The sequence below is a fragment of the Chanodichthys erythropterus genome, chromosome 21 (assembly GCF_024489055.1).
Source record: "Chanodichthys erythropterus isolate Z2021 chromosome 21, ASM2448905v1, whole genome shotgun sequence".
In the NCBI taxonomy this organism is placed as follows: domain Eukaryota; kingdom Metazoa; phylum Chordata; class Actinopteri; order Cypriniformes; family Xenocyprididae; genus Chanodichthys; species Chanodichthys erythropterus.
The window spans coordinates 27,318,077-27,344,310 of NC_090241.1; the positions used below are offsets into that span (position 1 = coordinate 27,318,077).

Here is a 26,234-nt window from a genome sequence, read left to right on the forward strand (position 1 = left end):
TGTTTTGATCATGACAGGGACACTCAAGTTTATGAATCCCTAATCATCCACATGTACCTGGCTCTCTCTTTCCCTCCCCCTCTGTTCCTGACTCCCTCACTCCACATGCATGGCTCGTGGTTTTATTGTTTGAAGTGACAGATCAGGTCACTCTCTATTGAATCACGGATGAGAAGGAGTTTTGAACCAGAGACTAATCTGCAGCACGGATACCTCATGCTAGCTTCTGAGAATAAGGTTTCATTCATTTGTCTTTTCCTTCACATACTATAGTGTAGTGATTATCTTCATATAATGACTCCAAAAGGCATAGATCTGTCTCATTTCATGCCTGAACATGCTAAATCATATTTCTCCCTAAAATGACCGCTGAGAATAAAGGGGATTACACATAAAAAAAATAAAATAAAAAAAAACGAAACAAAAAAATCAAAAGTAAACATTAAAACATTTTCTTATGGCTTTATGCAGAATGTAATTTCTTTTTTTTTTCTTGTGTATTTAGGAGTGAAATGTTACTTGAAGCACTTTAATTTGTATATGCAGTTCCTTCACTTCACTTTCATTTATAAGTGCCAGCTAACAGACCTGTCTTGTTTACTAACTAAAGAATGGAATATACTGTACAGCCCAAGTTACATAATTAAAACAAATTTAACACCTTGTCTGCTATATGAACCGGTAAAAAGGTCATTGCTGCTGTTTGCAGAGGACAAACAAGCTGGCTCCTGATTTTTGCCCTCTGTTTGTTAAAGTTGTACACTAAAAGGCAAAAGACCATAAAATTACACCACATTATCTCATTCTCTGCACTTGCATTGCATGGTAATGATTTTGTAGTATATTGCTCCCAGAGGTTACATTAAAAGCCTACATCTCAAACTATACGTAATTTCATCCTACATAAAAATGGTTATTATCATATAGTGCAGCTCATAAAAAGAGCTAGGCTGTTTATTTCAGCCAATCTGCTAGGACGATACTCAAAGGCGCCCTGTTGCTATGCAAGTCCCTGTCTCATCACATTTCCATGGTTACAGGGCAACAAGGAATTAGCAATGAACATCAGAGCTCCCTCAGAAACATGAAGAAGGTTTTTTTTTTCTGAATGAAAACTGAATTAGGCTTGGTAATGGAGTGAGAAACTTCTTAATATACAATACAGTGGCCTTAGAGTGAGGCATTAAAGCACATCTCAAACGTAACAAAAAATGTTTTATTTTCCCAGTTTTTTTTTTTTTTTACATATTATTATTATTAATGACTATTTGTGTCATGATAATATCAATATAGTGGCTCCACACACCATTAACAGACAAAATTAAATAATGGTAATTATTGAGTATAAGTGTTGATATTATAAATGAGAGCAATTGCCAATTAACTCAACATTGTAACAGATGGAAATAAATCAACATGTAACAAAAGGAATTTGATATTTAATCTTATAATGAATACTTACTGTTGCCACTGATAACAACAAATTAAATAGATCACACTTGTCCAAAGAGCATATAGATCTGATTTTGCATGAATTTAATGTAGAATTAGAGTCATGCACATAATGCTCTTCTTAATAAAAACAAAAAATCAAAAGTCAAGACCTTTATTCATACCAGTACTCACACTTTTTCCAAGTCATTCCTCAGGGATCTGGCCAGGTAACCTGGCACCCTGATCCTCAGTATTCCTTGGACTGGAATTGCCGCAACTGGGCCTGGTGGTCTCAGCTGTGCTGTTGGTCCTTTGCAGAAACTGAAGAAAGTTTTCCTGGATGGAACCTTCATGACTGGAGGCTCGAAGTTCAACGGGTCTACTGCCGCAACATTTTCTCAGTTTTATCAGTTCCTCGCGGATCTGTCTGTTCAGAAGACCGTAGAAGAACGGATTCACAGCGAACGAGGAATACGCTAGCCATGTGACGGCCTCTTCGATGTCCCCTGGGCTCTGAAGTGGAGTGGTGATGGACATGTGAAGGTGGAAACTGAAGTACGGGAGCCAGCAGATAAGAAACTGGCCCACAATGACAACCAGAGTGATAGCAGCCTTTCCGCCACCAAAAACTCTCTCAGGAGACAATCTCTGGGGCAGGCTGCGGGTGGTGGTGATAATAGTGGTCTGGCTGTTGATGGAATCCGAGCGACGCTTAGCTTGGTCGGCCGTCCAGCTGGGCAATGGTACATGCTGACGGGCAGCTGTTCGTGCGACTTTGTATACATTGCAATATACTGCAAAAATCACAACAGCGGGGACCAAGAAGCAAAGCACGCTGAAGAGAATAGCAAAAACCTTCCTGAGGCGACTGTGGCTCCAGTGTAAAGAGCAATGGGCTGCTGCAATGGAGCTTTGGTTCCCATACGCTGGCCAACCGAGAAGTGTAACCAAAGCCAGCAGGATGGATTTGACCCAAATGAAGACCATAACACCAAGCGCAAGATTTAGAGTCATCTTCACCTCGTATCGCATAGGATGAACGATATAGTAGTAGCGTTCAATACTGATCGCAGTTACAGTAAGAATAGAGGCACAGATGAGGAACACGTTTAAAAAGATGTACACCTGGCACTCTAGAACGGTAAACGCTACAGTGCTAAAGAGCGGAGAACTAGACACTATACCGAGAGGCATCAACAATATAGCACAAAGCAAGTCAACTGCACAAAGATGACACACAAACACGTATTTTTTCATATGAGGAGCTCGGGCAATGGCCACCATGACTCCGCTGTTGCCCAGTAGCGCTGCCAGGTTAAGGGTCACCATGCAAAACAGCCCAACAAGATCCTTAATCTGGGACTGCGAGTGGATAACCTCCTCCATGCTGGGAGGGGTAGGCTTGGTTGTGCGCTGGCCGGAAGTGTCATTTGGAGTTGTGTGATTGGTCAGGAGACCCAGCATCAGACCTGGCACAGCTTTCTCCATACTTCACGGGCTTGAGATGAAATCAGGCTTCTCCATGCATAAATGCTGTTTTCTCTTCTGTTTGTCAAGCGTTTGTGTTGAAACCATCTCTGAGAAGAAACGAGAAGATCTATTAATACTGTATTTCATGTGATGTCATGTCACAGAGCAAAGTTTGTAAGTACATGTACATTAATTTTACAGACATTTATCAAAAATGTGACTTTCACATATAAATATAAATGTTAATTCTAGATGTATTTTTAATATAATAGATAACTTAATATAGTTAGATATTTTATAAATATGTATTATATTTGTCCGTTTTTTTTTTTTTAAACAATTATGGAAAAAAACTGTTGGAAGCTGAAAATTGTTTGAAAGTCAAACAAAATATATCAACAAACTGATCTCTCTCTCTCTCTCTCTCTCTCTATATATATATATATGTGTGTGTATACACACATACACATACATATATGTGGATGTGTGTGTACGTACGTATAGATCAACTCATGTTGATATAAAGTTAGTAGATAAATATGTAATTAATATATGAAAATGCCAATATCAAAATGATCAAAATCAGAATGATGTAGCTGAAAAGCTGAACATTGTTAAACATGCAAACAAAATATATCAAAAAACAGTTCCCAAAAAAACCTAAAATTGTATAGACTGTGATGCTGCATATTGCAAACCACAGTCTTTAAGAGGGTAAAAGAATATTACGCCATAATTCATTGTGCAAAGGGTCATTAAAAGGATTAGTGACTGTTTCATACTCATAATGATTAGTTATGTAAATCTGTAACGCCTCCATCACTCATCATTCAGTGAGAGAGAGAGAGAGAGAGAGAGCAAAATCCCCTTCATGTCAAATTAAACATGCAATTATTATCAGAAAACTAAGGCTGTTATTATACACGCACTAAACAATTGAGTGCGAATGGAAAGGAAATCCCCTCATACAAAGTTAATGAATAAATCCTGAATGCATATTGGAAATCATTTCTCTAAGAGAGTAGATTTTCTTTAAATTATTGAGCAACTCTGTAGGTGCCAGATCATTCCCAGAATTTGTGTCAATTTCCTTTTACTTCAGTCTTCATGGAAAATCTCCCCTATGTTTTCCCCCAACCCACTCACCAGGTCGCTCTATATGCTAATGAGGGCAGAACAACATCCTGTCCTTCCTTGTTGGCAACTGACAGATTGCTTTCACCCAACAGGAGCATGTTATTTTGCACAAATGGGTTGTTGACCTTCAGAGATCAATGAAGTTGAGGAATACATGACTGTTGTTATTGTTGTTTTTTGTCAGTGGGAGTCACGAATGAGTCATACCTGATTGTGTGCTGTGGCCTCCCCACAACACCCACCTACGCGCTGACCCTTCCCCTCCCCCGACCCACAGACACCACAGCCCCATGAACTTTAACTCACTTCTCTAGAAATTTGAAAACACATTTTCCACTAAATTAAAATGAATGACCTGCCAGGTCATGTCAGGTTGTGCTCTGCTGTTGCCATGACACATAACATTATTAGTGAAAGAAGATAATGTGAGTTTTCTTACCTGTCAACTTCTGGGATGTTTTCTTTGCCTCTCCAATCAGATTTGGGATTTGAACATCTGGACGTATTTTCACACGTGTAGAAACTTCTGCAGGCATTAAAACAAGAGCAGTGCAATCCCATAGGAGGCCAGTGTTTCAACACTCGACATCTCAGGTGAGTTCAGTGGAGACCAACCGGAGTGGATCATGATACATCAAATAGTATTATCATCCAGGAAAGCCCCAGCTCTAAGAAGAAAAGTTCATACAGGTTTCTCTTTCTATCTAACAAAACCCAAGTGAAGCAGAATGGATATGGTCCCACCTGCTCTTCCTGCTTCCAGTAGTGTTGATCAGTATTCGCACCACTTAGGCCGGTGTCCGTCAGGATGCTCTTCCACAGTGTCCGGTGCTGTGGAGGGCTGTGACTGTCACACATTGTATCTCTGTGATTTTTTTTCTTCCTCTTTCAAACAGACACATACTCCTCTGTCCTCCAGAGTGGCAGTCATCCCCTGGGTCCTACTGCACACCATTAATCAAAAAGATATTTTATGGTCCATTGTAGCTCGACCAAGTCACATGTAAGGATATTTTTCAAATATATGAGACATTCACACAAAAATAAAAATAAAAAACAGTCTAAAACTGCATCAGAAGTTGACAATTCTTATTTTTTATGGAATGTTAGTATTTATTTTGCAATTAATTATAAATGATTTATCTGTGCACATCATTTTTTTTTTTTTTTTTTTTAATTTGCCCTCATAATCTTTAATCAAAATAACTTCCCCTCCATTTTGCATCAACTTCTGTTCTCTTCTCTGATGACATGTTTACTTGTGCGATGGTGGGGCATCCAATTTGCACCTCCAATCTTGGACTATGGTGGGCAACCATCCAATCAATTCCTGAAGGACAAAATCAAGTCCCGCCCCAAATTTTTCTTGTTCGATAAGCTGTTTCACTCAGATATAGGTCATGGTGGGAGAAGAAAAAATTCCGAATCATGCCAAAATACTTTAAATACTGCCTCATGGGATCCAGCAATTTTTTTTTTCTTAGAGACTCTACATGTCTAGTGCATCTTATAGAAAATATCTGGGACCATTCAAAAATACTAAATGTAATATTTCCCTTGTTTTTTTTTTTTTTTTTTAAATGGATAACAACATAATTCATGATATTTTACTGAAAGAGGAACATATTGTTTTGTAATTATCATTTGTATTTGATTGACCTTATACATAAAGGTCTGAAAATCATTCAAAGCATAATGATTTTCTTTTACATGTAATATTTCTCTTGTTAGCAGCTGCTTGTTATTCCATATGTTGTGGAGACAAGTAGCTAAAAATACACATTAATATAAAAAACAAATATTTAAAAAACCCAACACTATATAATTGGAGATACATATATTTATAATATATGAGGTAAACAAAATGTAAATTAATAATTACTTAAAGTTTAGACAAAAGTTCATGTATGCTTATAGAAATTTGAGATTTCTGTGTTAAAATGCTGAAAAACATATTTAGATTAAAAGGCTATTAAATACAGGAATGTCTGTAATAGTATGCATTAAAAGAAATCACTTTATATCAATTTTACAAAAATTATTGACCTTAATTTTATTTAAACATATACAGGGGCTGGACAATGAAACTGTGTTTCTGTTAGTCTCTTTTTTTTCTGTTCTCTTCTTTCCTTCAGTGATTCTGCTTGTTAACAGGCTTGTTAATGCTGAGATCATCCTATAAATAATATATAAATATTTTGTGGCTCAGATACAGTCCAGTTCTGGATTATTTCTTTGCTCTTGGCTGACATGTGGCATTGCTATGGCCTGATTGTGGTCAAGATCTGACAAACAGGAGAGCTCCGCCCAATATTACATAATATATTTCCATATGGGAAACTAGTGCTTATATTTTTTAATGTACTGCAATATATACATTGACCATGTATGGCTATATTTCGACAAATATTAAGACAAAATAGCATTATATGTAAAATTCATAAGGTTTGATCCTTATAAATGTGAATGTTATTTTGCACAAATGGGTGCATTTACGGAATAAGTTACAGCAGAATTCTAGTTCCCAGCATGCTTTGCTTCTGAATGTTAAAGGAAGGGCCAGTGTTAAAATTAAGTGTTATTTCATGTGTTTTGCTCAATATTAATACAGAAGGAGATCTGTTAGTGTTTAATGTTGTATTATTTTGGAATTTAAAATGGTTTCTGGTATGTCTGAGTAGAGTGTTGCTGAAGAGCACAGTGGTACTAACAATATGCTTGAGAATCTAAAGTTTTTCTCTCCATACCCACTGAAGCAAAGCGAGGTTGAGCCTGCCTTGTGTCTGGATGAAAGATCTTCTGGTAGATTGAGTAACTGCTAGAAGAAGTATTAGAAAGGTCGGTGGGTCCCAATACCCCAGTACAAAACTAATAAGCTGTACTATATCAAGAGTGTAACTGTGGTGTAAAATAGTTCATGTGTCACATACTGCCTAATGCCCCACTACAGTTGCTGTAAACTGTACTGAATATAAGGGGAGCAAAAATAATCTCTAAATCATTTACAGATAGTTAGTTAGTTTCACATTACAAATTATGTAGTACTTAGTTCTTACAACTTACATGGAAGCACTCTATTTTTAATGTTTTTGAAAGAAGTCTCATATGCTCATCAAGCCTGCATTTATTTGATCAAAAATACAGAAAAACACAGTAATATTGTGAAATATTATTACAATTTAAAATAATGGTTTTCTGTTTTACTATACTTTAAAATTGTATTTATTTCTGTGAGGCAAAGCTGAATTTTAATCAGACATTATTCCAGTCTTCAGTGTCACATGATCCTTCAAATCATTCTAATTTGCTGATTTATTATCAGTGTTGGAAACAGTTGTGCTGATTAATATTTTTTGGAACCTGGGAACCTGTCTTTCAGAATTAATTAATGGAAGGTTAAAAAGAACAGAATTTAGACCGTCATTTAAATCTCATAGTGGAACAAAACCGACCATCATTGAAATCTTGTAATGGAAAAAAAAATAACTGTCAATGAAACCTTGTAAAGGAACAAAACCGCTCGTCAATGAAATCTCATAATGAAACATAACCGACAGTCATTGAAATCTCGTAAAGGAACGAAACTGACTGCTATTGAGATCTCCTAAAGGAACTAAACAGATCATCATTAAAATCTCATAATGAAACAAACCAGACTATCTTTGAAATCTCGTAAAAAAACAAAGAAACAAAACTGACCATCATTGAAATCTTGTAATAGAGCCAAATCAACTGTCATTAAAATCTCGTTAAGGAACAAAACTGACCATCCCTGAAATCTCTTAATGGAACAAATCCAACCATCATTGAGATCTCACAATTGAACAAAACTGACCATCGTTGAGATCTCGTAATCGAACAACACTGACCATCATAGAAATCTTGTAACAGCACAAAACCAACTGTCATTAAAATCTTGTTAAGGAACAAAGTCGACCATCATTGAAATATCATAACCCAGCAAAACAGACCGCTATTGAAATCTCATAACACAACAAATCCAATCAACATTGAAATCTCATAACCGAATAAAACCGACCGTCATTGAAATCTTGTTAAGGAACAATAGTTCAATAGAACAATGTTCTATTATTTTGGAATTTAAAATGGTTTCTGGTATGTCTGAGTTTTTGGGGTTACCATTGTGCTGAAGAGTGTTGCTGAAGAGCACAATGGTACTAACAAGGTGCTCAAAAAGCTTTGCAGTAATCAACCTAAAGCTTTTACCTGCACACCCACTGAAACTTAATAAGGTTGAGCCTGGTCTATATCTGGATAGTAGACTGGGTATCTGCTAGAAGAGGCATTAGAGAGGCCAGCTATTGCCCGAGTGGGTCCTAATGCCCCAGTCCAGTCACAATAAGCTGTACTGCATGAAAGAGTATAACCCTGGTGTAAAATAGTTCAATCAACACATCAAATAATGCCCCGGTACAGTTGCCATGAACTGTACTGAATAAAGGGTGTAACCCTGGGGCAAAAATAATTCCTATGTTACATCATATACAGTTAGTTAGTTTCACATTACAAATTTTAAGTACTTTACTTAATTCTTACAACTTACTTGGATTTTAATTTTTTTTCATAACTATTTTTAATGTTTTTGAAAGTTTCATATGCTCATCAAGCTTACATTTATTTGATCAAAAATACAGAAAAAAATGTAAAAAAAGAAAGAAAGAAAATATTGTGAAATATTACAATTTAAAATAATGGTTTTCTATTTTAATATATTTTAAATAATTTATTTCTGTGATGCAAAGCTGAATTTTAATCAGCCATTACTCCAGTCTTAAGTGTCACATGATTCTTCAGAAATCATTCTAATCATTGATCGTCATTAAAATCTTGTAATGGAAAAAAAATGAACTGTCATTGAAATATTGTAACCAAATAAAATTGACACTGAAAACCGACCATCATTAAAATCTTGTAACGGAAAAAAAAGACCATCATTGAGATCTCCTAAAGGAACAAAACCAACCATCATTGAAATCTCGTAACGAAATAAAACCGACCGACATTGAAATCTTGTAACTGAACAAAACCAACCGTCATTGAAATCTTGTCACAAAACAAAACCAACAGTTTGAATCGTTTCAAACTTGACTGTCATTGAAATCTTATAACGGTATAAAACTGACCATCATTGAGATCTCTTAATGGAACAAAACCAACCATCATTGAGATCTCACAATTTAACAAAACCAACCGTCATTGAAATCTCGCAACTGAACAAAACCGACCATCAGGATCTCGTAACGGCACAAAACCAACTGTCAATAAAATCTTGTTAAGGAACAAAGTCGACCGTCATTGAAATCTCATAACCAAATTAAACCGACCGTCATTGAAGTCTTGTAAAGAAACAAAACCGACTGTCGTTGAGATCTTGCAAAGGAACAAAATCGACTGCCCTTGAAATCTCGTAATGAAGCAAAACTGACAGTCATTGAGATCTCGTAAAGGAACAAAACTGACTGCTATTGAGGACTCCTAAAGGAGCTAAACAGACCATCATTGAAATCTCATAACGAAACAAAACAGACCATCATTGAAATCTTGTAACGAAACAAAACAGACCATCATTGAAATCTCGTAATGGAGCCATACTGGTGTTAAGGACGTTGCCTAGTAACGTTCCCAGAACAATCAGAGATGGTCACGATGTGGAGTTCTTTTAAGGTTTGGGGGACGTTATTTGGCGGACCTTCACAGAACATTCAGGATGCTCTCTGAATGTTTAGGGAACCATATTTTATTTGGTAATGTTCTCAGAACATCCCTGCTGCCCTTGTCAAAAAATTGAATTGAAATTTAGAACTAAATTGACTAACAAATGTGGCTGTTCAAACAAAAACTAATTTTTCTTAAATGTCTTACAAAAAAAAAAAAAAAGCTCTTTACAGGTATTACCCAGATTATTATCATGACACCTTTTCTTTAAAATGCAAATCTTTTGCAGTAAGTCATTAGCTGACAGAAGCACATGCATGAGCTAATGCGAGTGCTGTATCACTGCATCAGCAACTACACAGTTACTGCAGCCTTTAAATAAAGCAATATGTAGTGTTATGGGTATGGGTGTGTTTATCTTTCTTGGTATTTGCTGGTTTTGTTTTTTCTTGTGTTGTAGGTGGCCGCAGAGATGCAGGACACCTGATTCCCATTAGGAGGTGGAGATATATGCCGTGGTTTCATGCAATGAGCAGAGCAGGGAGAGTTGACATCATCTCCGGCTGGCCTCGGTTTGCCTCGCTTCAGGATCGATCGTTGTCTGCATTTTGTATTGTCTAAACCCCTAGATTTTGTAATAAATATTAATTATTATTATTAATTCAGTAGTGTGGCTGTCCCATCTTTGTTGCGGTTACGAGTTGGTCGTAACAGTAGCATAACATCAGTGTTTTTGGCTCATCACTGACTGAAGCACAGGCTCTACTCTTCAGCACAATGGTGACCTCACAAAACTCAGATAACAGAAACAGAACATTAATCTCTAACAGATCTCTCTAGATCTCTGCATCTTCACTTATTACAAATCACTTGTTACAAAAAAATTGTAAGAAAAAAAATCTGATCAAATGGTTTGTTTGCTCATTGTTGATGATTTCATCATCATACAGTGGCCTTATTCATTGATCTCTGAATATTGTATTCCTTTAATGCTGCTGTAGTTCTATGAATATGCATAAAATCCTGCTCTGCTGTGATTCTTTGGAAGTTTTTATCCATGTGCAGAAATTATTCAGACAGGATCATGTAAATTTTCAGATAAACATCAGTTCTGAGCATCACAAAACAAGCTACTAAAGTCACAAAATTGTCACAATTATTGTCGCCATTGTTGAGGTTCATATGCTGATTCATGATGTCTATGATGAACTTAAAAAATAAATAAAACTTGTAAAAAAAAAAAAAAAGAAGAAAAAAAAACTAACTATTGATTAATGCAAAACTAACAGTTAACACACTCAGAGTTTAGACTCCCAGTGTTATCAGGACAATCCGTGATGCTGTTTAATCACCATTATTAAATAACCAGATTCATCTGATCAGAATTTCTCTTGCAATTTTTGTTATAACAGTGTGTTTTGGAAACACAGTTAAAGCAGCCAGAGTAAATCCAATGTTAAAATATCAAGAGCCCATCTAAAGCAAACACTCACCTCCATAACAGTGACTTTAAACTTTATTATTTTCTATAAAACACCCACGTAGAAGGAGGCGTTCTTGTGTCCTTGCGCAATGTTCCATAAAAGTTCTCTAAAGGTGACGAAAATTCGAAACCTTTACAGAACATTAGGGACATATCGTTGTCATTTAAACATACCCTAAAAATCATCATGAAAATGTGTTTGACACTATCACAGCATAGAGAAAACAAACCTATCAGTTAAGAGCCCAACTAATGGAAACATGAATCACTATTACAGTGACTTCAAATTAAACAAACATGAGCATTAAAGTTCTGTAAATGAATGACAGAAATAAAGTCAATCTGGTTAGTAGGCCTAATATGTGAAGCTGTAATGCTGTTTGTGGAGTTAATCCTCCTCTGGAGAGATTTAATGTCTTTTATCAGTTGATTTCATCTAAGGCTGTGGCTGAAGTCAGTAGATCTTGTGTTTGTCTCTTTTTTCTGTTTTTTTTTTTTGTTTTTTTTTCTACAGTAATTCTGCTTGTTAACAGGCTTTTTAATGCTAAGATGATTCTATAAAAAATAAATAAAGATTTTGTGTCTCAAATAAAGTTCTGTTCTCGTTTATTTCTTTGCTCTTGGCTGACATGTGGCATTGCTATGGCTCAGCATGCTCGTGGCTCAGATCTGGCAAACAGAAGCGGTACACCCTAATGCCATCCTTCCACACCACATGTGGCCCAGATCATCATAACATGCATAACAGATGTATGCCGGATCTGGACAGGAGTTCCACGGAGTTGTGGTCATGGTCGGGCTGCTATAGCCAAACGCCAGATTCAATTGTGCCAACAGTGCAAATTTTGGGCTGTGGACAATGTGAAATGTCTTATTCTCCAAATCCTTCTTTACAAGGCTTACCAGTCTGACTGTTGCAGCCCAGAGTGAAGCACGGGAATGGATCAGTGATGGTTTGGGCAGCAATTTCATGGCATCCCCTACTGTGCTTGATTTGGAGCTTCACTGCCAAGGACTACTGAACCATTCTCGAGGACCATGTGCACCTAATGGTTCAAACATTGTACCCTGTATTAGCATGATGATGTAGCAATACACATAGCAAGACTTGTGACAGAATGGTTTGTTGAACATGAAAGTGAAGTTGAACATCTTCTATGGCCTGCGCAGTCAGCAGATTAAATATTTTTGAGCCATTTTGGGGTATTTTGGAGGAGCAAGTTTTCCCTCACCAGAGTCACATAGTGATTTGGCCACTGTTCTGTCATTCCCAAGATGAATTGATGCTGTATTGGCCGATAAAGGAGGCCCTACACTATACTAATACATTATTGTGGTCTAAATCCCGGTGTTTTAGTTTCATTGTCCAAACCCTGTATATAGTTTTCAAAAATATATACATTTTTTCATGATATTATACTGCTGTCCACTTCATCTCAGAACAACATATTGATTATAACTGCACATAAAGTCTAGCAAAGGATTAATTTCTATAATGAAAATCTAACCTTTATGAACACAGTTTCACAGATAGCATACAGTGCCATGATCTGACACGTGACATGTTAAAATAAAACCTTTGTGCTTTGAAAAGTGACATCTACTGGTTATGAGGAGAACACAACACTACAAGTATATAATTATAATTATTTATTATCTTCAGTTTTTTTCAGTACTAAGCAGTTACATTAACATTTACAACAGATCTTTACTTCAAAGCTTACAACATAAAAGAGAAAAATATATGGAATAATATCTATAGCCTTTGTAGTACAATATGATTGTATAAACAACTTCAAATAAATGCTTGGTAAAACAAACATCTAACCAAACAAAAGTATAAAGGGCCGTAATAGCATTAGACTTCCTTTAGAAGCCATGATTAACAGCAATATATGAGCAGCTTGCTTGAATTTGTGCAAATTAGTGCAAATATTCTCAAAGAATTTAATAAGGCTTCAATCATACTTAAGATTTTTTTTATATATATAATACTCTTATTCTGTGTAAAATAAGAGTATTTAATTGACAAAAAAATAAATAAAAATAATAATAATAATAATCTAAACAAGCTTTCAAAAAAAAAAATTACAATCTTTTATCCCTCTTAATTTTGAGGTGAACATATATGCTTAGTTTTTATGACAGTACAGAAACCAGCAGTGGTGTTTCTAATATGAATAACATATCAATTAGATAATAGTAATGATAGGAAGACATTCAAACCTCACTCTGAGAAAAGGCATAATGAGCAAACATAATGTAAGGCTATACCAACCAAAGTTTACAGTACATGATAAAGATGTAATGTAGTAGTTAAACACTTTCTGACTAATTAACTCAAACATTGAATGCTTTATACAGTATGTGAGAGTGAAATCACATAGCAAAAGTGGCATTTACAAGTAGCTATATATGTAGCTACAGTTCCACGTTTTCAAATCAGCTCTAGTAATAATTGAACTTCAACTCCAGGAGGTATCGGATGCGACACTGGCTTTCCTTATAGATGAGATACTCACTGTTGTAGAAGGAACTTCCTTTGTACTGCTGCTGTGTTATGGCTTTTCCCTGAGGAACCGCCACCTTTTTACCATCAAACTCAATGAAGACATCTTTCGAGGGATCTGAAGAAGAAAAAAAAGAGAGACTGAAACATTGCCAAGATTTTAACATACTGTACAAGTCAATAAAAAGAAATGAGTATTGATTTTTGATTGTATTTAGAAAAACCTGGTTCTTGGGTTCCTCGTGCAACTACACTGTCATAGCCAGCGGGAGCCTTCCTTAAGCTGCTATCATCCTGTGTGATGGTGTGTTCTTTTCCCAAAGCAACTTCATTTAGAAACATGATGCCAATGTTGTTGGATGGATGCACTGCAAACACAATAAAGAAGTTAAAGAAAAGTTTTAGAGATAAAAAAAAAAAAAAAGCCTATGAGTAATGCCTACCACATTACCAATTTTTGCAAACTGGAAATGCAAGGAAATGTTACTATGTTGTATCTAATTCAACTTTATATGTGTTTCTATTGTTCTTTTTCATTTGAAGCCTGTACTGATGCAAAGAAGGTCCTGTTTCTCACCGTAGCCCGCAGATTTTATGTTTTCAGAGGCAAAATAGATTCCCCTGCCCACACGTCCACCAGAATGGGGCATAATACGAAGGCCGCTCTTCAGAATGGCTGCAACCACTGCCACGTTTGTTCCATGCCAAAGCAGCTTCCGGTTCTCCAATGCATCATTTTCCCTGAAGCGCTCAGCCTACACAAGCAAATACACACACGAATGCACACACAAAGGATTTAATTAGGATAAGAAGACTCACTAATGAACAGAATTCAACACCCACTGAGGCCGAGTTCTCACTGCTGGTTTGAAATGAAGTTAGCAAGCTAATGTGAACCTAACAAGAATTCAAAATGACAGTACATTTGCACTTTTTTTTTTTTGACATTTACTGTTATGATTTTACTGTTTACTTTTATCGTTTACTGCTTTAAACTTAAATTATGCAATACTATTCACCTCTGTATTTCTGTCAACTTCCCAGACGTCCACTAAAGTGAGTTCTTTGCGTCCAGTGGCACTCAAGTACTTGTCAATTATCTTAAATACAAAAAAGAGAAAGCACTTCTGAGCATACTGCAGTTTTTCTTTATCTATACCCATTATCTATACATCAATTTAAAGCTTAGTAAATGTCCATAATTTAACTCATAACTTATAGACTTAAATAACTTAAAGACTTAAATGACTATAACAAAGGTTAAATAATATAACATCATTCATTATGTTTTTAAAGTATGTTCATGCATTCAGGGAAAATCTGGGAATTTTCATTTAAATCTGGAAATTTTAACTATTGTTAAAAAGTTGACATGTATATTTACAATTTTACAGTTCAATATTTACATAAAATATTTTCAATTTTGCTACTGTAATATTTCTAGGTCATATTCTTAAGCAAGACATTCTGACAATCTGTTAATTCTTTAATTCAACTTTTCAGTGTTATGCTGATAATAAACAATGTATCATTTATTCATTTTAAAAGTCTGTTTACCAGATTTAAATTAGATTTTGAATCCCTGATTTCCAATGTGGACTATAAATGTTGATGTGCATTGAAACCTTATATTCCTTTGATTTCTTATCCAGCAAACTTAGCTTGCATTTCAGAGACTGGTAATTTTGGTCAACTGGATGAGGCACCATATCCTTCATTTCTTCTGTGGCTTTCTCAGATTCAGCTTTAAGACTCTGGGCAACCTCGATGTCTGCAAGAACCTACAAGATACAAGCAAAAGAAAGTTTGGATTTTGGCCATTCTTATCAAGATTGGCCGTTGAACTAACACACAAGATCAATGTTTGTTTGTTTTTTTGTTTTAGCCAAGATGTATGATTTGACTTTATCAAACAAACCTATTCTGAGAAATATTCCCAGTAAACACTGTAACAACTAGCCATATTTCATGAAACTGAAACATTCTTAGTACACAGTAACTGCTATGTATCTCACCAAAAGCATCTCCTTCTTGCCCTGAAGAACAGAATCATCAGAGATGATAGGGGGTCTGTTGCGGCCAAAGTTATGAGGAATAATGGTGAAGAATTTGTTGGTGAGTTCTTCTAACTTGTTCTGTTCCCCCTTCTTTATTGCGGCTTCAATCTCCTCCAAAGCCTCAAAGCCTTTGGCTATCTGCTGCTTGCTGAGTTTCCCCAAAGGCATTTTCTTAATATCTGACAGAGAAATATATGACACATGAAACTCCTTCACAGAAATGGATCTTATTTAATGTTACACATGGAGCTCAGAAAAGTGGTAGATATGGCTCAAATAGGGTGTAAAAAGCCCCGCATTCATTTTACAGTCACAATGCCACAACACCCCTGTGGCCTTCAGAAATGAATGTAAAATGGGAAATGAATCCCTGAGTAATCTAGTCTATTTCACTGACTTTTTAAAATATAACATTTTCTCCAGCTACCAAATACAAGTTATAAACAAACCTCAGTAACATGGCTATTGAATTGGGACTTACAGTGCATTTAAAGTGCCCCATATTATGCTTTTTCAGATATGAACTTTCATGTATGTAATACAGCTGTTTGTGAATGTAAAAAGTTCTTCAAAGTTTCAAAGATCAAAGTCATGTGACCAAGCAGAGCAGAGCAGGCTCTCAGAAAGGAAGGGTTTGGAGAGACCGAATGTTTGATCAAACCATTTCAGACACTGTGAGAAAAGAGGTGATGCTGCAATGTATATTATGAGAACATTAATTTTTTTTGATGCATGTAAACCTATTGTAGGAGACCTCCAAAACAAAATTAGGAGCCTTTAAAATAGCATAATAGGGAACTTTAATGATTCAAAGTTCTATCACAATAAACTAACCCAGGTTCATGCTGGACATGGCTTCTTTGAACATGTCGTTGTTGAAGATGAATCGGATGAGTCTTTGAGTTGCATCATCCAATGTACAAGGCAGAACGTGTTGTTCACTTTTCACCTTCACATTTCCACCGTCTACAGTGTCCACCTGCAAGAAACACAAAACATTAGAAACTGTTAAATGTGTTAGTCTTAGGACAATAACAATAACTTAGGACATGGCTTGTTGCTGAAAAAACTGATGAACAGGCTAAATTACCTTCACTTCTGCATCCTGATCCCCATCTACCTCTATCAATGTGTACTTCCCAGAATGCGAGACAAAGTTTTCTCGATCGCTCCAATTATTCTTGGTCTTCTCTTTGAACTTCTTTTCGAAAATCTTAACGGCTGCATCAGCGGTAGATGGACCAGCTAAATTGTTTTGGCCTGACTCTCCCTAAAAACAGTGAAAGACAGGAAAATTAAGTCATCCATTAGAAGCTACAAGAGCATTTACGCAAATCATACTGTGACATATTTGATGGACATAAAAATGAAGCAACTTACAACTCTGCCCCATCTTGTCCAGCAATAGTACTTCCCTCCAGACACTAAGACTTGGATTACATAGAATTTGTTGTTGTTGTTTCCAATGTTAGTTTGGTTTAGCATACAGTCGTAATCTTCGTGAACCTGTTAGTTTGGATCACACAAGTTTTTTTCTGTGAATCAGGGCAAGTAATAATTTGCATTTCTACAACAACTGAAAACACAATTTGCAATGAACCCAAGACATTAAAGGGATAGTCCACCCAAAAATGAAAATTTGAGGTTTATCTGCTTACCCCCAGTGCATCCAAGATGTAGGTGACTTTTTTTCTTCAGTCGAACGCAAATTATGATTTTTAACTGCAACCGCTGCCGTATGTCAGTCAAATAATAGCAGTAGATGGGAACTTCAACTATAACAGTAAATAAAACTTGCTTAGACAAATCCAAATTAAACCCTGCGGCTCGTGATGACACATTAATGTCCTAAGACACGAAACGATCGGTTTGTGCGAGAAACCGAACAGTATTTATATAATTTTTTACCTCTAATACACCACTATGTCCAACTTCGTTCAGCTTCCTGTTAGTGAGGTCAAAAAACGCGTTCTGAAGACGGAAGTGATGTCTCGTGCATATACTTCAATGAGCGCGAGACATCACTTCCGTTGTCAGAGCGCGATCAGAACTTACTAGCCGGAAGCTGAACGAAGTTGGACATAGTGGTGTATTAGAGGTAAAAAATGATATAAATACTGTTCGGTTTCTCGCACAAACCGATCGTTTCGTGTCTTAGGACATCAATGTGTCGTCACGAGCCGCAGGGTTTAATTTGGACTTGTCTATGGACGTTTTTTCGACTCTTATTGTTCAAGTTCCCAATCACTGCTATTATTTGACTGACAGACGGCAGCGGTTGCAGTTAAAAATCATAATTTGCGTTCGACTGAAGAAAAAAAGTAATCTACATCTTGGATGCACTGGGGGAAAGCAGATAAACATCAAATTTTCAGTTTTGGGTGAACTATCCCTTTAAAGGGAGAGTTCACCCAAGAATGAAAATTCTGTCATTAATTACTCACTCTCATGTTGTTCCAAACCCATTAGACTTTCGCTCATCTTCGGAACACAAATGAAGATATTTTTAATAAAATCTGAGCGATTTCTGTTCTTCTGTTGACAGCTACGTAACTACCACTTTGAGGCTTCAAAAAGTTCATAAAGAGTGGTTTAGTCCAAATTTTTGGAAGAGACTTGATTGCTTTATATGCTAAACAGATTGAATTTAGGATTTTATTCACATTTAAACACTGATCAGCAAACATAAACAGAAGCTCAACCATGCTTAATGCGCGAGAACAAACCTCATTGGTTCTTCTGGAATCTCAAATGTGCTACGTAACATGAGATTGAACCTCACTGGTTCTCGCACGTCAAGCTAACATGCTTGAGCTTCCATTTACCATGTGAATAAAAGCCTAAATTAAATCTGTTCATCATATAAAGCGATTGGGTCTCTTCAGAAAATTCGGACTAAACCACTCAATTCATATGGATTAGTTTTACGATCTCTTTATGAACTTTTTGAAGCATCAGAGTGGTAGTGGAAACTGAGCTAAAATGCTTATGGGTCTTATAGGTGAATGAAAGTCTTATGGATTTGGAATGACATGAGGGTGAGTAAATGATGACAGAATTGTCATTTTTGGGTAAACTCACCCTTTAATGTTAGTTTAAACATAACTGTACATTGTTTAACACTTGCTTGGTCTCACCTCAGCGTTTGATAGATGACAGAAGCTATCAGGGTTCCTTGTGCCTTTCACCTGCGGTGCTGTTGCTTTCAGGGCCTCTTTGACAGAGGTGAAATTGTCCTTTGGTGGAGCTTCAGGCTCCTCTTTTACCTTCTTCCCTCCAGCTTTGGTGCTGGATGTTGCCCTTCTCTTAGGTGCCATTATTTTTTTCTCTCTGTAATATGATGTTTAAATATTGTATATATTAAAACATTCAATAAACAATTGATCAGAGGTTATGTGGAGTCAGTTAGGCAAGATCTAGTAAAATATGCAATACTTAATGGGACAGTTCACTCAAAAATTAAAATTCTGTCATAATTTACTCACCCTTATGTTATTCCAAACCTGTATGAGTTATTTTGCTGAACACAAAGAAGATATTCTGAAGAATGCTGATAACCACATACTCTAGTTGACAGTATCAACTGACTTCCATAGTACTTTTTCCCCTCATACAGGTTTGGAACAACATGAGGTTGAGTAAATGATTACAGAATTTTCATTTTTGGGTGAACTATCCCTTTAATACATTAAAAATACATTTAAAAAAAAAAAGGAAATAATATTTTAGTTTTTTTTTATCACAGTATTACAGTTAAGCAAACATAAGGATGAATTTTAAATTATTTCACCTTTAGGAACCTTTTTTTTTTTGAACTTCTAACATAGGCAACTGACAATTTATTAAGAAAATATTCCAAATGTTTCTTTATATGAATTCCAATATATTATATATTCCAAATGTAAACTATAATTCATCACAGTCACAGTCCTGCTGAAACATGTGCAGACATGCTGGAGTTTACTGTAAGTGACGTAGATCTTCCTGGCAGCCTATCAGAGCTTCTCTTAATTTAAAACGCCTTCATAGAAACCACGGGGGTGTGTCTAGTCAATAATGAAAACATTTACTAAATGACAAATGTGTTCACAAAGAAACATATAATGTTATATGTGAAATTGCAAGTGTTCAGAATCGCGTTTCTGAAGATGAGGTATGGCCAGTCATGAAGTATGGCGTTAACGCAAAGCTCGCGGCTAAAAAGAGTGTCACTCCACTTGCAGCGTAGCAACATGTATTCTACAAAGCAATACGACTCGTAAAAAATATTTGAGATTTTATTATTTAGCAGATGAAATGACACTGACCTGCTAGTGACGGTGCAGTGAAAGTTTGCAGATTCACTCTCACACTTCGGGACTGTCTGCAGCCTGACTTCCGTGTTTCAAAAAGTTTACGTCACATCCCTCCCTAGTTACTCAGACCTTCGTACCACAGTAACTGTAGTTTACACAAACATACAAACATACTATAGTTTTTTAAAATTAAAAAAAAAAAAAAAAAAAAAAAAAAAAAAAATATATATATATATATATATATATATATATATATATATATATATATATATATATATATATATATATTTTTTTTTTTTTTTTTATTGCAAGTATGACATAATATAAATAATGAAGGAAGACAAATGCATAAAGTAGGCCTAGTGAAAGGAAAGCAATCGTTAAAAAAAAAATACAGAGGTAATAAAGCAATTTACGTAACATTCATCAGATCAACATACAGATTCATAAATTTGACCATTTTTTGTTAATCTTTTTTAGTGTTTTAAATAAATAGTTAAAGTCACAGAGAAAGTGTTTTAATTTGGGCAGTGTTGAGGAAAATTAACATTTATGATCCTTTTTTTCCCCTTTTAAATGACAGTTGTCTTAAATAACGTCACCAAATCATAATTCATAAAACACTCAATTTGGTTCTGAAAATGTTCATGACGTTCACTCAATCAACCAATCAATCAATCAGTAAACCTCAAAATTTTGTCCTCCTTATCGCTAGTGTTTTTATTTAACTTCTCTGATATTTGCTTATATTTCTCTGATAAGTTTCAGGTTCTGGTGCATCTTAAATGGAGACATCCTGCAATTTAATTTGTCATTTGTCAAATTATTATTATTATTATTGTTGTTACAATACTTTTGTGTTACAAAAGAAACATTATAATACTATTATAAATGATAAAAACAATGAGGCAGAAATGCAGATGTAACCGTCACAAAAAATGAATGTATCAGGTTGATGGGACAATTTCCCATTTGTTATTTTACCACCAGTGATTGAGTGTGCAACACAGTGTAGCCTACACAGTTTTTGTAACATGGGTCAGACTGTGGTATCCTGCATGTATGTGTGGACATTTTGATTATTAAGGATGAAGGATATACAGTAAATACGACAGGATTCTTCTGTAGACTGCTGTATGTACATTACAGTTGCAGTAATAGCAGCATTTGCAATATTTGTCTTTTTATTTTTCTTACTGGTTTATCTTCTAACATGGTAGCTAATGAAATAAATTTATGCAACAATGAAATTAGGGGCATAATTTATTGCATTTGTATATCACCTGTATTATAAAAGGCTCATTCATGGCATTATTTGAGACAATAAATTAGCATTTAACATAAAAATACATAATAATGATCATTTAAGTTAAGCCTCGGCCAATTTGATGTGATGAGCACCTACATCCTCTAGATGGGGACAATGTACAAGTTTTTATGCTGTACCATGAACACTGCATAATATTTAATTCTTTAAAGCTGAAAAAAAGTGATATTTTCTTAAATGTACATTGTAACATTATAAATAATATAATATAATATAATATAATATAATATAATATAATATAATATAATATAATATAATATAATATAATATAATATAATATAATATAATATAATATAATATAATATAATATAGTACAAGACAGTATAACCAACCAAGAGAGCTTGTATTCATATAAAACACATTTTATTTACATAAATTACAAGAAAGCACAAACCAGAATCACCATAAATCTACATTAAAAACATCTTGTATATAATACTTTAAACAGATTTACTATATTTTAACTCCATATCTCAAACAATACTTTATTATGGTTTCCATAAAAAGAACAGGTATACAGAGTTTAAACTGGCATCCCACTGATATTATCTAACTAGTCAGAGAGAGAAAGAGAGAGAGAAACAAAATGGGATATTGTACTCACAGCACGTTGAGAACAACATTACAGGCATTCTTTATTCCGAATAGCCTCCTCAACATTAGCAAACACTTGATTTCATGACTAGTGAAGATAAGATTTATCTGTATACCGCATTTGGCAAACAAACAGGAATCCTGTTTCTCAGAGTGAAGATGTTGTTGAGTCCACTACCTCTCTGCCATTACATACTGTAGGCACGATGTTGGAAGCCGAGGCTGTAAAGACATTGTTAATAATATAAAGATATTGTAAGTTGCAAATCACAGTGTATCGCCATTGCCATTCAATAGATGTTTTTAAAGGGTTGGTTCACCCAAAAATTAAATTTCTGTCAATAATTATCACTTTCAAGCCCCAGAAAGGTAGACATCATAAAAGTAATCCACGTGACTCCAGTGGTTTAACCTCAGTTTTATTTTTAAGCAATGTGAGTGTTTTGTTTGATAACTTTATTTACACTTTATTATTTAGTGCTTATTTATAAGCACTTGTCTCGCTTCATAAAACTGAGGTTAGACCACTGGAGTCACATGGATTACTTTAATGATGTCTTTACTGCCTTTCTGGGCATTGAAAGTGGTAGTTGCGTAGGCTGTCAATGGAGGGACAGAAAGCTTTCAGATTTCATTAAAAGGATCTTCATTTGTGTTCTGAAGATCAAAGAAAGTCTTATATGTTTGGAACAACACGAGGGTGACAAAATTGTAATTTTTGGGTGAATCTCATTAAAACATTTTATATTATATATTATTAAAACATGTCGCATAAACAGAATAAAATAATTTTTCAAATTTTTTACTTTTGGTTTTGCATTTTGACACTATTTTCATCATAATTAACCACCTTTTACTCCCAATTTTATATATTTCTTATTCATAAGCATATTTTTTGCGTTTGCATTTTTCTGTGTTGATTCACCTTTTATTTTTACTACTGTAAAACAGCAAAATTCACTGTATATTTTTTAATACAGCACTGATTAAAGGCAGAACCATAAATACTACCATGATGTATATTCAAAATCTTTCCATTTAAAATATATATTTATTATTTTTTACAGTATATTACTGAGTATTTTTTCAATACGGTAGTGAGAATAATTGTGTCGTTATGCAAAACATTTGCATCATAATGCTAAATATAACTTATTTGTCACTTGATTTTGAGGTGAAATATGTTACTGTGAGATTCACATAATGCTAGAGTAATATCAATGGAACGCAATAAAGTCAAATATCTGTGATACTTTATGTTTCTGCTCCAATATTACTTCGCCATCATACAGTACTGTATATTTCAATCAATATTTTTCACTTCTAATGGCAGTTCAGACAATGCCAATCCATATTTTGAATATGGGAGTAACACAAGTTGATCAATATGCTAGAATTAAACAGCTGTTGTTGATTGATTATATTGACGATGATGCTGATTTATTGAAGACAGAGATCATAAATGATACTGTACCTTGAGAGAAGCTGGAGCCAGGGCCAGTGGTCACACTGAATCGGGTGGTGGCCACTCTGAGCGTGGTGACGTTCTTCTGGGGCTGGAAGAGGATGATATGGATCTTGGGAGCGAAGAGGCAGCCCAGCACCACTGAACCACTCAGACTAACAGAGATGCACATGGTAGTGGTCTGTACCTGAGAAAGTAGACACAAAAAATCGATTAAATTTACACTGTGATACCACCCGACTGGCTTATTCATATTCGACAGGGATGTTAACATGGGATTTAATTTATTTTTCCATTGAACTCAATTCCAAAGTGTTGCCAAAGCCTATGCGGCTAAAGATGTATCTTAAGAGGATGAATCCATGTGCAAAGCAGGTGTGTGTGCCGTGTATAAGCAATCTCATGCATACTAATACTGGTATTAGAGACATGCATCGCCAAATAACATTTTGATGAGAGAGAAGGTGAATCAACAGGAACTGTTTCTAAGATTTTCACTGTTTTGGCTGAGATGTTTGCTTTGTATCATTGTTCATTTAATTTGGCAGATACTTTTATCCAAATCGAAGTGCATTCATGCTATACATTTTTATGAGTGCGTGCGCTCCCTGGGTTTCAAATCCACGGCCTTAGCATTGCTATGCTCTTTCAGTTTGGGCAACAGGAGAATTTTCATTTCCTTTTTTATTCTAAACCTAAACAGCTAACTGCAGCTTGTTTCGATCTGAACTGGATCACAAAACTTTAAAAGCTAACAGCCCTCTCATGGTCATGCATTGGAGAAACTTTAATATGACCTTGTTAAATAATATAGTTTTTTGTTTATTTCTCAATGCCAAATGAACAAAGAGTAACTCATTCTTTCTTCAGTACAACAGAATTAAAAGTGTTTCTGTGAGAGAGGCAATGCATCAGAATAAACCAAAATGCTTTAAAAAATGCATCATTCAGAGGAGAGCTGTGCTTGGAAAGGTCTTGTATTCTTTCCCAGCAAGCCTTGCTCTTGTCTCTATAAACATGCACTTTTCATACAGAATATCACACTGAATGAGACATTATGTTGTAGTCTGTGTTTCCTCCATAATTGATCTTCATTATTCTTTAACAATATCTCAAGAGTGAAAAACTGGAATGACTCGGCTAAGTAAACAAACCTGCAGATGAGAACCCAACTGTAACTCAAAGAGACATGGAATCATTTATTTTGACCAATCACGGTATTCTGTAGTTTGCTGTGTATATACATTACCGTTCAAAAGTTTGGGGTTAGTTTTTGTAATGTTTTTGAAAGAAGTGCCTGCTGTTCACCAAGGCTTACAGTAAATACAGTAAAAACAGTAATATTGTGAAATATTATTACAATAACTGTTCTCTATGTGAATATATTTTTAAAATGTAATTTATTCCTTTGATGACAAAGATGAATTTTTTTCAGCATTGTTACTTCATCTTCAGTATCACATCAATCATTTTAATATGCTGATTTGCTGCTGAAGAAACATTGGGTTATGTAATCAGATTACTTTTTTCAAGTAACTAGTAAAGTAATGCATTACTTTTGAATTTACAACAAAATATCAGTTACAAATGTTTTCCTATTTATTGACTGACATCTCTCCTGTCCCCATGTTGAGAGAAGTCGGGAGCACAGATGCGCTGTGTGCGCTGTGTAAACATAATGGTTATTCTTCACATGTGATCACATGGGGGTTTCACAGAGGAGAAAAAGTAACGCAAAAGTAACGTAACACATTACTTATGCAATTAGTTACTTTTTTAGGGAGTAACGCAGTATTGTAATTACTGCATTACTTTTAAAATTAACTTTCCCCAATACTGATTATCAGTGTTGATGCTTTATATTTTTTCTGTGATACATTTTAAATTCAGGAATCTTTGATAAATAGAAAGTTAAAAAGAACAGCATTTATAAATTCAACATTATTAATATATTATCTTTTTATCAATTTAATGCGTCCTTGCTGAATAAAATTATAAAAAAAAAAAAATTGAAAGTTGTCACTGGCAACCAATTTACACTGTAGTTTATTTTCAGGATTTTGAATTCCTAGTATTGTCTCAGATTTTTAGAGCCAACTATTTTATTTTAGTTCCGCATTTGTGATTTAAGTCTGATTCTGAAGATCAAATAATATCATATCAATTTTACAAGCAGCATGTGCTAAAATGATATCTGCAGGATGAATGAGGCTGCAGCATTTCTTGTGAGTGTGTGTGGGAGTGTGGCGAGGTCGCGGTCTCTAAGGCACACCTTGCTTTCTGAGCACAGGCCCCAGCTGGGAATCATCCTCCCATGCTCTAACACATCACCTCACACACGCACATATATATATATAAAACGCAGAAGCCCTGAACAGAGAATGACATCCTGTCCAATCAGAACTCAAGGAGATTCCCTTCTCTCTCCTGAGACCTTTTTGACTCCTTTTTTCTGATTTCTTTCGTCTAGTCTTGAATGGATGATGTAGAACCGACCCTTACAGAAGCCCCCTAAAGCCATAACATCTCTGGATCACATCCTCTCTTTTTTGCTCACTGAAGCATCCAAATACCATGTACAGGGGCCGTTTTACCAGCAGTGTTGGCTGTATGCACCAGTACTGGGCAGTTAGACTATTTTGGATGCACATATACAGTATAAAAATTATGGCAAGTAAGTTTGTGTTGCACTGTAACTCTTTGATTCCCAACAGTTGAATTTTGACCAATCAGGGTGTAATGTTAATTCCAAACCACTATGTGTGAGAAAAATAAGTAAATAACTAA

At 35.2% G+C, this 26,234-nt stretch overlaps 3 protein-coding genes across 8 annotated transcripts in view; all 3 read right to left on the minus strand.

Moving 5' to 3' along the window:
• Nucleotides 1–1,298: 1,298 nt before the first annotated feature.
• On the minus strand, nucleotides 1,299–12,224 carry gpr61l (G protein-coupled receptor 61-like). Of its 2 annotated transcripts, XM_067374371.1 has the most exons (3): nucleotides 12,104–12,224; nucleotides 4,481–4,985; nucleotides 1,299–3,011 (listed from the first exon to the last, which is right to left on the minus strand). In XM_067374371.1, the coding sequence occupies exon 3, from the start codon at nucleotides 2,920–2,922 to the stop codon at nucleotides 1,639–1,641; it is 1,284 nt and encodes a 427-aa protein (XP_067230472.1). In that variant the 5' UTR covers nucleotides 2,923–3,011; nucleotides 4,481–4,985; nucleotides 12,104–12,224; the 3' UTR covers nucleotides 1,299–1,638. The 2 variants fall into 2 exon arrangements, with proteins under 2 accessions (XP_067230472.1, XP_067230473.1); XM_067374372.1 differs by lacking the exons at nucleotides 4,481–4,985; nucleotides 12,104–12,224 and adding an exon at nucleotides 3,687–3,819.
• Nucleotides 12,225–12,863: 639 nt separating this feature from the next.
• Nucleotides 12,864–20,191, minus strand: parp3 (poly (ADP-ribose) polymerase family, member 3). 3 transcript variants are annotated; one of them, XM_067373769.1, is made up of 11 exons: nucleotides 20,074–20,191; nucleotides 18,904–19,096; nucleotides 17,147–17,272; nucleotides 16,857–17,036; nucleotides 16,601–16,745; nucleotides 15,725–15,945; nucleotides 15,335–15,490; nucleotides 14,729–14,809; nucleotides 14,287–14,464; nucleotides 13,934–14,077; nucleotides 12,864–13,827 (listed from the first exon to the last, which is right to left on the minus strand). In XM_067373769.1, the coding sequence occupies exons 2-11, from the start codon at nucleotides 19,081–19,083 to the stop codon at nucleotides 13,649–13,651; spliced, it is 1,590 nt and encodes a 529-aa protein (XP_067229870.1). In that variant the 5' UTR covers nucleotides 19,084–19,096; nucleotides 20,074–20,191; the 3' UTR covers nucleotides 12,864–13,648. The 3 variants fall into 3 exon arrangements, with proteins under 3 accessions (XP_067229870.1, XP_067229871.1, XP_067229872.1); XM_067373770.1 differs by lacking the exon at nucleotides 20,074–20,191 and adding an exon at nucleotides 19,557–19,676; XM_067373771.1 differs by lacking the exon at nucleotides 20,074–20,191 and adding an exon at nucleotides 19,252–19,270.
• Nucleotides 20,192–22,130: 1,939 nt separating this feature from the next.
• The window catches only part of grm2a (glutamate receptor, metabotropic 2a), a 41,996-nt gene continuing 37,892 nt past the window's right edge, over nucleotides 22,131–26,234 (minus strand). For 2 of the 3 annotated variants that reach the window (XM_067373239.1, XM_067373240.1), the window contains exons 4-5: nucleotides 23,457–23,634; nucleotides 22,131–22,204 (exon numbers count right to left, since the gene is read on the minus strand). In XM_067373239.1, the coding sequence (XP_067229340.1) occupies nucleotides 22,131–22,204; nucleotides 23,457–23,634 (252 nt within the window). Of the gene's footprint in view, nucleotides 22,213–23,446; nucleotides 23,635–26,234 lie in introns of all 3 variants that reach the window. The other variant, XM_067373241.1, reaches the window with a different exon arrangement.

Bases quoted from the DNA above. Each gene is read 5' to 3' on its own strand.
- gpr61l (XM_067374371.1), bottom strand. From the start codon at position 2,922: ATGGAGAAAGCTGTGCCAGGTCTGATGCTGGGTCTCCTGACCAATCAC.
- parp3 (XM_067373769.1), bottom strand. From the start codon at position 19,083: ATGGCACCTAAGAGAAGGGCAACATCCAGCACCAAAGCTGGAGGGAAG. The intron at 14,810-15,334 runs GTTTCAATGCAC...TTTGTATTTAAG, and splicing joins AGAAATCAAAGGAATATAAG to ATAATTGACAAGTACTTGAG. The intron at 14,078-14,286 runs GTGAGAAACAGG...TTGTGTTTGCAG, and splicing joins CATAAAATCTGCGGGCTACG to TGCATCCATCCAACAACATT.